This window comes from Bicyclus anynana, chromosome 1, assembly GCF_947172395.1.
Source record: "Bicyclus anynana chromosome 1, ilBicAnyn1.1, whole genome shotgun sequence".
Taxonomy (NCBI): Eukaryota; Metazoa; Arthropoda; class Insecta; order Lepidoptera; family Nymphalidae; genus Bicyclus; species Bicyclus anynana.
The window spans coordinates 3,217,342-3,228,617 of record NC_069083.1 but is presented as its reverse complement, the minus strand read 5'-3'; the positions used below and the strand labels follow the sequence as shown (position 1 = coordinate 3,228,617).

At 42.5% G+C, this 11,276-nt stretch overlaps 1 protein-coding gene across 1 annotated transcript; it reads left to right on the top strand.

Annotated features, from left to right (window-relative positions):
• Window positions 1-11,188, top strand: LOC112055171 (conserved oligomeric Golgi complex subunit 3). Its single transcript, XM_052882898.1, has 11 exons — window positions 1-229; window positions 728-910; window positions 1,924-2,050; window positions 2,383-2,531; window positions 3,020-3,273; window positions 3,786-4,004; window positions 4,362-4,501; window positions 5,311-5,468; window positions 6,856-7,500; window positions 8,339-8,521; window positions 9,564-11,188. Exons 1-11 carry the CDS (start codon window positions 83-85, stop codon window positions 9,828-9,830), a joined length of 2,472 nt encoding a protein of 823 aa, XP_052738858.1. The 5' UTR covers window positions 1-82; the 3' UTR covers window positions 9,831-11,188.
• The last annotated feature ends 88 nt before the right edge of the window (window positions 11,189-11,276 follow it).

Here is an 11,276-nt window from a genome sequence, read left to right as displayed (position 1 = left end):
ATTTAATATACGTCATCTTCAGCGGCCAGCTATTTTGTTTATCTCCAGAATTTCTAAAACTATGAAACTTTTGTAGGAAGTCATGGATAATATGACTTTAAAAGAAATTCAAAACAAACTGCTGCTATGGGAGGCTCCTGATAATCCTCTAGCACCGCTCACATCGAGTCAAAGGGAAGCAATTCTTGATTTGGAAGCCCTAGCCCTTGGGTTAGCGACTGATGAAGTAGTATGCACATTTAAAAAGTTCTAATAGTCTAGATAATTCTATCTCATTCAGTTAAAATAGAAAAGTTCAAGTTATAGCTTCAGGTTACTAACCTTAGACTGGATTGTCATTTCACATAATGAAATCACAGTCAAAGGCTAACTTAAAAATTATAAAATTGTAATTATCATCTTTCATTCCATCTTATTTGTAATGTATCTGTTTAATTATAGTCAGGGTATATTATTTTTTTTTACGTAGGTATATTATCTTCCATTCCACCTTTTTTGGAGTGTTTATTAAATTTAAAATTAAGTTATACAATTTTTTTTATGCCCAATCATTGTAAGTTTACACACACATGTCCCTAAGATATCTAATATGTGCTAAGTCAGCAACTTCACAGCATCTAGCCCTTGTAGTAAGATACTAAACTATTCTCAAAAGGTTTAGAACCTAAAGCAGTAAAGCCAGTTCTTAAAAAAAAAAACTTTAGCTTTTTCTATTTTTAAAATATAGCACACTCCAGATGTCCCTACAACTGATACAGGAGACATACCCAAGGTGGACACAACATATGAGTTCTTGGACTGGTATGATACACTCAATGAGGAGAATATGAAGAGGCATGATGAGCCGTATGAAGCATATTATAAACAGCTGGAGGAGAGACGGAATGAGTGTGTTTCATTGAACAATCAGGTACTATTCTTCTTTTAATATATACTCAGAGGCAAGTTATCCTCTTAATATATATATAAGTTATCATTTTAATATACTTGCATCATATTAAAGTGGGCGGGTAATTGTGCCTCTGAGTATATTTATATGCCGCCTAAGATAAGTGTAAGATTTCTAGTGTAAAGTAATTGACATATTTTTGACTAATAGTGCAGTATTGACAGTCAATCACTTTCACTTGCATTTCTTCCATTCCAACAAAAGTTATTTTCGATTCTACTGCTATTGGTTAACAATGTCTTTTCCCTACACAATATATTATGTTTCTACTGATGTTGCACTTACAAAATCATCATCATCATCATTATCAACATAAATTTGGCTCACTGCTGAGCTCGAGTCTCGAGGGTTAGGTTTTTCATTGGTCCACCATGATGGACCAATGACGATTGGCAGACTTCACACACTCAGAGAATTAAGAAAATTCTCTGGTATGCAGGTTTCATCACCATGTCTTTCCTTCACCATTTGAGATTTTTCAAAATGCACACAACTGAAAAGTTGGAGGTGCGAACCCACACCCTCCGGTATCAGAGGCAGAGGTCATAACCACTGGGCTATCATGGCTCTCCATACAAAATACCTGCAACAATTTCCAAGAAAACAATTTTCATAAAAATTATGACTCTAGAAGATTTCAAGTTCTAAACTATTAGGGTTTTCTGATTATTTTATACCACTTGTGTATGAAAACAAATAAGAAACAAAATATAGATAAGATGTTTCAACAGTCAACAATCCAGCAAAGTGCCTTACTTACCAGGACCCCTACGAGTGGGGATTTAGAGCTCATACCCACTATGCTGCAAAGCAGGTTGGCATGTTAAGAACAATCATTATCAGTTGTTATTTACAATAACTGGGGCAATTAGCTTAACATAATATTCTCTGAGGCAAAGTGTGTGACACTACTGAATTGCCAACACTGGTAAGATACTGATATAAATACTAATAATGATGTTCCACATTTTCAGATAACAGCAACATTGTCAGATTTGAACAAACTCTCTGAGGAGTACAACTTGGTGTCAAACAAGACGAATGCCCTTCACAACATGAGCGAGCAGCTGCTAGCTGATCAGAATAAACTTTCAGGAATTGGTAATGTCATTATTATATGTTTTAATTGATACTATAGCAAACACTTGTCATAAAAAAATATTCATTTTTAAAATTATGTCTTACAACTATTGGGTGTGAAAGTAAAATTTATTTTGTAGAGTATAATTTGTATGAAATTTTTTAAATCCTCCAACCTGCATTGGAGTTGTATCATACCTCTGTGTGATCTGCAAATCTAGCTAGTAGTAGAGGAAGATAGTTCTTAGTAATGTAAGATTAGCGAGTTCAACCGAACAAACTCTTCAGCTTTATATATTAATATAGATTAAAAAAGTGTTTATTTTTGTACCAAAATATATTTTTGTCATCAGGCGAGGACATAAAACACAAGCTGCACTACTTCACACAAGTGGAGCATCTGTCGCAGCGGCTCAACAGCTCCACCATGTCCGTCAATAGTGAGGCTTTCTTCAATGTGCTGGCTAAGATTGACGAGTGCTTGGATTACATGAGGGCCAATGTAAATATATTTTACATTCTTTATGGCCTGCAAATTACATATTAACCTCTAAAAGAGTATGTGTTGATAAATGGCTGTGAAAGCTTTGAAGTAAGGTTATTAAATTAGCCTTTTTTCTGTAAAGATTTTTAAATAATCCGCTAGGGGCAGGACTGATGAGGACTGATGGGGTACATGATATTTTGTTTTAAATTCTCTATTGACAACAACTTTAAACATGTAGAATCAGCCCTAGCGAATTACTCTAATACTAATAAACTACCTCTAACCTTCCCCTACCCCTACCCTAAGTATCTTATGTCTGTCTCCTGGTTCTAAGCTATCCATATATATAGTCCAGCCTATCTTGAGTTATAAAAAGTTAAACTAACACGACTTTCTTTTATATATATAGATTTAACTACTCCATTACTGAGAAAGTTTAAAAGGTTTAAGGGGAGCTATTTTGCTGAGTCTAATATTATAGCCAATGCTTTTAATACTTCCAGAGTACATTCAAAGAAGCTCACACATACTCGGTGAAGTACCGTCACCTACAAAGCCGGGCCATTTCCCTCATACGCGCCTACGTCACGCACATCCTCAACCACGCCACGGAGCAAGTGCTGGCGCCCGACGAGCCGGCGGACGGCGGGGGCGTGGACACTGCCTACGCCGTCTACTTCGGCAAGTTCCAAGCGGCCGCGCCCAAACTGAAGATGGTGTTGAGTGAAGTGGAGAAACGGGCTGAAGTTAATGAGGAGTGAGTAATTTGTATCATCTATACTCGTATCTACATAACTATAAAAAAAAAAATTGTATTTCAAGTAGAATTAGGCAGAATCTACCTACTGAAAAGAGCCGACAAAAAAATAAAATTGTTTAAAATAAACTTTTAAAAATTTTACTCCTCTGTCGAGAAATGTCGAATTTAACATAGCGCCCCATGAATAAGGGTGCCACCCATCCCGTATTCTGCGGGACCGTCCCGTAATTCTAGATGTAATCCCGCCATGAAATAATTAGTAAATAGTCCCGTAAAACGTTGGATTCGTCCCGGATGTCCCGCATTTTCTACCACACACACGCGCGCACGAACAATAAAACTGCATCTATACGCGTTGCGCATATCGCGCGTGATTTCGTTCTCTCTTTCTCTCTACAGAACACTGGAGGCGTAAGAGTGGAAGAGGCGCGCGCGCGAGTTATTGAATTGTTTTGATTTTTAAAATTAGTGTTTTATGGTAATTTTTACTTCACTGTTCCCATGTCTAGCTACGCGTCGCTGCTGTGGGACCTGCAGCGCGAGTACGCGGCGCGGCGCCAGCGCGTGGCGGGCGGCGCGGCGGCGGGCGCGCTGCGCACTGCGGCGCACACGCACGCGCGCGACCACTGCGCACTGCTGCGCGCCGCCTGCTCGCTGCTGGCGCTGGCCGTGCGCGACGAGTGCGCGCTCTACACGCACTTCTTCGCGCGCCCCTCGCCGCCGCTCGAGTGAGTGTTTCTGGTAATCGTCATCACCATAACGGCCGAAAGACGTCCCCTGAAGGTCATGGGCCTTTTGTAGATTTCCAAACATCACGATTCTGAGGCGTCTGCATCCAGCGAATCCCTGCGACTCGCTTGATTTCGTCAATCCACCTGGTGGGGCGCAACCAACACTGCGCTTTCTAGTCCCAACGTCCATCGGCTTGTCGAACTATGTGTCCCAACCATTACCATTTCAGCTTCGCAACACGTTGTGTTAAGTCGGTGACTTTGGTTCGTCAGTAGATAAACTCATTTCGCATTCGATCAACTAGCCTATTAATAAATGGAAGTAGAAAAACAATTTGAATTGTATGTTTGCAGGGAATACCTCCGCTCGTTGTGCAACGGCCTGTACGAGACGCTGCGGCCGTACATCATCCACATCAACCACCTGGAGACGCTGGCCGAGCTGTGCGTCATACTGCGCGTCGAGGTCATCGAGGAGCAGGTCAACAACGACCGTGAGTGAGCATGCGTTAACTGAACAGTGACGTCACTACGATTATCACCGTCCACCCCATCCAAGAACTTCTTTTACTATGCCGTATTTTTTTTTGACGTATTTTACATTTTTCAGACAACGTCAAACGTGCCTAACTATGCACGTCATAAGAAGGAGTACAGGCACATAAGCTTTAACACTTATTCCTCAGACTTACACACGCGCTGAGCTGCGCTTAGTCTAGTTCTAGTATATAGCCTGCAAAGGAGATGGTCCAAAATTGTATGGAGCCCAGGATCAGTCATTGTACCCTAGCGGAAATAAAAACAAGATATATTTTTTTAACTATTTTTGATTATACAAATCTACGAATTTACTTTAATTCTTTCAAAATAATATTCATTATCTCCCAAGAAATGCAACATTATTATGGGTAATAATTGCGGATAGATGACGTATTCAATGCATTAATCGATTTGACGTTTGCTGTCAATTGTCATGTAATAGTTGCTCTATGGGCGCCATCTTGATATAACTCAAAAACTTGGGTTTTTATTTTATTTATTTCTTTTTATTTAGTTAGATTTATTCACTTTAATAAATTTTAATAAAATCCTTGTAATTTTTAAATTTTAATGATACGGGGTACCATTTTCTTGTTTTATCAGCTATTTATAAAAAACTATATTGAATTTATTACTGAGACCAACTCAATGCACACGCGCACTTGTTGCATGCACTACACTACTGTAGTGATGTGCCTGTACCGCGCGGCGGAGGACTCGAGCGTGTTGTTTGTGTATAGCGTGTGTTGTCTGTGTCTCCCAGCGGCGCTGAGTGCGCTGGGCAGCGCGGCGCGCTCGCTACTGCAGGACGCGCAGGAGCGGCTCGTGTTCCGCGCGCACGTGCACCTGCGCGCAGACGTGCTCAAGTACCGGCCCGCGCCCGGCGACCTCGCCTACCCCGACAAGCTGCTCATGATGGAGGTGGGTACAGTTGTACCACTGCCACTGTAACTCGCTGCTGCAGGACGCGCAGGAGCGGCTCGTGTTCCGCGCGCACGTGCACCTTCGCGCAGACGTGCTCAAGTACCGGCCCGCGCCCGGCGACCTCGCCTACCCCGACAAGCTGCTCATGATGGAGGTGGGTACAGTTGTACCACTGCCACTGTAGCTCGCTGCTGCAGGACGCGCAGGAGCGGCTCGTGTTCCGCGCGCACGTGCACCTGCGCGCAGACGTGCTCAAGTACCGGCCCGCGCCCGGCGACCTCGCCTACCCCGACAAGCTGCTCATGATGGAGGTGGGTACAGTTGTACCACTGCCACTGTAACTCGCTGCTGCAGGACGCGCAGGAGCGGCTCGTGTTCCGCGCGCACGTGCACCTGCGCGCAGACGTGCTCAAGTACCGGCCCGCGCCCGGCGACCTCGCCTACCCCGACAAGCTGCTCATGATGGAGGTGGGTACAGTTGTACCACTGCCACTGTAGCTCGCTGCTGCAGGACGCGCAGGAGCGGCTCGAGTTCCGCGCGCACGTGCACCTGCGCGCAGACGTGCTCAAGTACCGGCCCGCGCCCGGCGACCTCGCCTACCCCGACAAGCTGCTCATGATGGAGGTGGGTACAGTTGTACCACTGCCACTGTAGCTCGCTGCTGCAGGACGCGCAGGAGCGGCTCGAGTTCCGCGCGCACGTGCACCTGCGCGCAGACGTGCTCAAGTACCGGCCCGCGCCCGGCGACCTCGCCTACCCCGACAAGCTGCTCATGATGGAGGTGGGTACAGTTGTACCACTGCCACTGTAGCTCGCTGCTGCAGGACGCGCAGGAGCGGCTCGAGTTCCGCGCGCACGTGCACCTGCGCGCAGACGTGCTCAAGTACCGGCCCGCGCCCGGCGACCTCGCCTACCCCGACAAGCTGCTCATGATGGAGGTGGGTACAGTTGTACCACTGCCACTGTAGCTCGCTGCTGCAGGACGCGCAGGAGCGGCTCGAGTTCCGCGCGCACGTGCACCTGCGCGCAGACGTGCTCAAGTACCGGCCCGCGCCCGGCGACCTCGCCTACCCCGACAAGCTGCTCATGATGGAGGTGGGTACAGTTGTCCCACTGCCACTGTAGCTCGCTGCTCATGTTGCAAAGTATCTCTATCTTATATACATCGGCACAATTTGTGACTAAAGCCTTATTGTTTAACGTTAAAATTGTAATATGTAATTATTAAATGTTGAAAAAATATTGAGGCTTTGTTAGTCCAAAAAGGCACAATAATGTTAACAATGTTGTTAAACAACAGGTTGAAAAGACAACAGACGACTATTATTAGTTTATCATACATATTGTTGTATTTTATCTGTATATTGTTTTTTTTTTTTACAGCAAATAGCTCTGTCCTTACAAGAGCAGAGCTTAAAACGCAGCGATTCACGCAACTCTATGATATCAGACATATCTACGACATCCCAAGAAGTGGCCAACATAAACATTGAAGCCCAGCGACGACCGCAGGCCTCCCCTGCAGACCTCCACGGAATGTGGTACCCTGGAGTCAGGAGAACTTTAGCAGCACTGTCCAGGCTTTACAGGTGTCTGGAAAAGCGAGTTTTCCAAGGATTAGCTCAAGAAGCTATATCGCTTTGCGTACAGAGCGTAGACAATGCAGCAAAACAGATATCCGCTACTAAAACTGATGTAGACGGCGAGTTGTTCCAAATCAAACATCTGTTGATTTTGCGGGAACAAATTGCACCTTTTCAGGTAGATTTTATAGTCAAGGAGACTACTCTGGACTTTAGCAATGTACGGTCAGCAGCTTATGGGTTGATGCAAAAGCCGAGGCAGATTTTCTACTTGAACAGTAATAATGCTCTTTTGGAATTCTTGTTGGAAGGCACTCCAATAGTGAGGGAACATTTGTTGGATTCGAGGAAGGAAGTGGATCGTCAGTTGAAGAGCTGCTGTGAAACTTTCATTAAAATCGCCACAGAGATCATGGCCGGACCGATAATGGAGTTTATTGAAAAGGTTAGTAAGTAAGAAATCCTCTAATGATCAATATTTAATCAAACATAGATATTTGCTTAAATGAAGTGTCCCAAGCATAGGTGATATTATTTTATAGTTATGATTATTGATGAACTTACAAGATGGCTCACTTTATGGTAGAAAATTGACACATAAATGCAGTAAATTTTTACAGTATATGGCATGGAACACAACAGAATTTAACCATCAATCTTATTTGTAGGCGTTAAGTAATAATATGTGCTACACAGCAATGCTGCAAGATGTTACAATACTAGCACTACTACTAAGGTATGCTTGTACCATGAAACTTATTGTGTAAAATACTTTGTATTAGAATTTTGGTTTAAAAATTTAGTTTAAGATACCAAAGTTTCTAAACGCAAAATCGGATTTTAACGGATCTCCCAGCCAAATTTCATCTTTTTTTTTTATTCTTACAAGTTAGCACTTGACTACAATTTCACCTGGTGGTAAGAGATGATGCAGTTTAAGATGGAAGCGGGCTAACTTGTTAGGAGTAGAATGAAAATCCTTACACCTTTTGGTTTCTACACGACATCGTATCGGAACGCTAAATCGCTTGGCGGTACGTCTTTGGCAGTATGGTGGCAGCTAGCCACGGCTGAAGCCTCACACCAGCCAGGCCTGGACCAATTGAGAAAATTTCAATCGGGCCAGCCGGGGATCGAACCCAGGACCTCCGTTTTGTAAATCCACCGCGCGTACCACTTCGTCACGGAGGCCGTCAAATCTTTGTACGTAAAACGGTTTTCGATTTTTTGTTTTTATATATTAATAAATCAGTGCAAATTGCAAAGTCAGTAATTTCCTTCAGGCCCAAGCATTCACCCCACCGGAGCAGTTGAAGTCCCAGCCGTGGGCGACGCCGGAGCAGTTGGGCGCGGTAGTGAAGGAGACGCAGCGGCGCATCAAGTCGCACCTCGCCCCCCTGCAGCGCTCCATGCAGCTGTATCTCGCTAACAAGGAAACCGAGTTCATACTATTTAGACCTATAAGGGTACGTAACTTTATAAATATACTAGCTGACGCCGCGCGGTTTTACCCGCGTGGTTCCCGTTCCCGTAGGAAAATGGGGATAATATATAGCCTATAGCCTTCCTCGATAAATGGGCTATCTACATTGAAATAATTTTTTACATCGGACCAGTAGTTTCTGAGATTAGCGCGTTCAAACAAACAAACAAAAATACTCTTCACCTTAATATATTAGTATAGAGTATAAATAAAAAAAAAATTAATTGATTATGAAACACGGCTAATACTCACGTGATATAAGGTAGGAGTATGCCCGACTAGTTTCTAACCCATAAGGGACCCTTAGTCATGAGCTGGTTCTTGCAACGCGGGACGATCCAAACTGCGAAGCGGCGGCACGGCGCGCAGCTGCTCGCATCGGGCGCTGGGAGAAGAGTTGAGTAGTGGGGAGTGAAGGTTCCGTTACACTCTCCGACGGTTCATTAATGTCATCTTCATTAGACTTGTCTTGTAAGCAAACCGAACTAATAATAACTGATGCTATCTTGTTCCAAGTTTGTTATTTGTGACATTTAAAGAAATAGCGGTTTCCACGCTGTCGGCTGCAACCATCCGTGATCCCGATCAAATATTAACTTACTTATATCACGTGAGTAGCCATGAGTAGCCAATCAATTAATATGAATAACGGTCACGATAGTTTAAATTCTAATTTTTTTTTATTCTTTACATGTTAGCCCTAGCTTGACTACAATCTCTCCTGATGGTAGGTAAGCGATGATGCAATCCAAGATGACAGCGGGTTAACTTTTTAGGAGGAGGATGAAAATCCACACCCCTTTCGGTTATACTACACGACATCGTACCGGAACGCTAAATTGCTTGGCGGTACGTCTTTGGCGGTGGGCTGGTAACAAGCCACGAGAGAGAGGGTAGGGGTGGAGTTAGGTAGGTAGGGGTAGGGTAGGTGTAGGGTGGGAGTAGAATAGGATAGGGCTCCCTAGCCCTATCCTATTCTACTCATGAGTCAAATTAACTATAATAAAACTTATTGCTTGTTTCAGAACAATGTTGTTGGCTTTTTTGTTCAGTTGGAACAGATTCTAACAAACTCTGGCTACTCCTACGAAGATACTCTAATAGTCGCGTGTCCCACTCCTGAACAAGTATCGGTGTTTATTTCATCTGCGAGCCTTATCAGTCACGCGGAGCCAGTGTTGCCATACGGGAAAAAGAAGCAGACCAGTATTGTAGGAAAGCCCAGTGTTACCAGTGTGGCAGAAAAATCTGAAGAAAAACCTACCGAAAAGCCAACTCCTGATGTACCATAAGCAGGAGCATAGATAATTAGATAATAATCAATTAATTTATGATTTAGTAAATAGTAAAGATGTCTGAGCTATTTATTAGCTTCCATAAAATAGCAATTTGATAACAACATTACAATACAGAGCTAGAAGGTAACATGACTTGAATAGACAAACATGGAGCTTATAAATGAGTTTTTCAGCAGTTGCTGTTTTGAAAGTCAGTCTTTTTTTTTGGTGGTGCTATAATGCTTTGTGGTTGGGGGTGTCTTTTGTAAGAGAAAAGACATGACACTTCATTTTTACATAGAAAAACTACTGGCCTGGCCTACAAAAAGTTAGCTTTTTGTTAATTTTCATCTTTGTACTATGTAATTTAGATAAGCTAAAACATGTCAATACTGAAAAAAACATCTATGATGATTGAGCTGTAAGTAACATCACATATTTATTATAAAATCTTTTCATTTTAATAGTCATCCTTAGCAAATTTTTGCCATCCTGTCAAAAACGCAGCCCTGCAAAGGGATTTATGGCGCGTACAGTATACAGTAACTGGAGAAATTGGCATTCACATTTGAAGTCTGAAAGGATATTTTTGCTGGCTGTTCTATTTTAACTAATAATAAAAAAAATTTCATCCTTGTGATGACAATAAAGTGTTTTAAGAAGAAATTATGAGTGCACCAAAAACAAAAAAACAATTCTTTATTTAAATATAATTACATTCACAATATTTGTATTAAGAGATCATATTTGGACTTTGCAAATATGATTTAGGTGGCCTTCACAGAAATACTCACATTCTATTTATTTTATATAATGTCCTAGTAAACCATACTGCTCCAGCAAATCAAAAGCATATCAAGTGGAGCTATTTCATTTCTTACAGTGGAATTCATGGACATTTAGGGGCACCCCCGGGGGATCGTTCAGCCGAATTTAACCTCTATTTGTTTGAGAAATTGACACTCAGCAGGTGAATGATCCCCTGAGGGTGCCCCAACAACATCTATGAATTCCACTGTTAGTGATACTGATACACATTCCACGAGTTTGGCTTTAGTATGCTGGTGCCTGATAGCAAGAGTTTGATCCTACAAATAGCCCTTTTTTATTCTTTAGAAGTTAGCTCTTGACTACAATCTCACCTGATGGTAAATGATGATGCAATCTAAGATGGAAGCGGGCTGACTTGTTAGGAGGATGAAAATCCACACCCCTTTTAGTTTCTACACAACATCATAGTGAATCGCTAAATTTCTTGGCGGTACAACTTTGTCAGTAGGATGGTAACTAGCCACAGCTATAGCCTCCCACCAGCCAAAAGTCTTACAAAGTTACAAACAGCAGCAAACTGTATGTGGTGTGGTCGCTGCCTTAAAATTGCCAAACAATATAATATGTGTATTGGTTTGGCCAAATATATTTTAGTTATTAAAGATTTTTTATGTTATAAATATTAGTAAT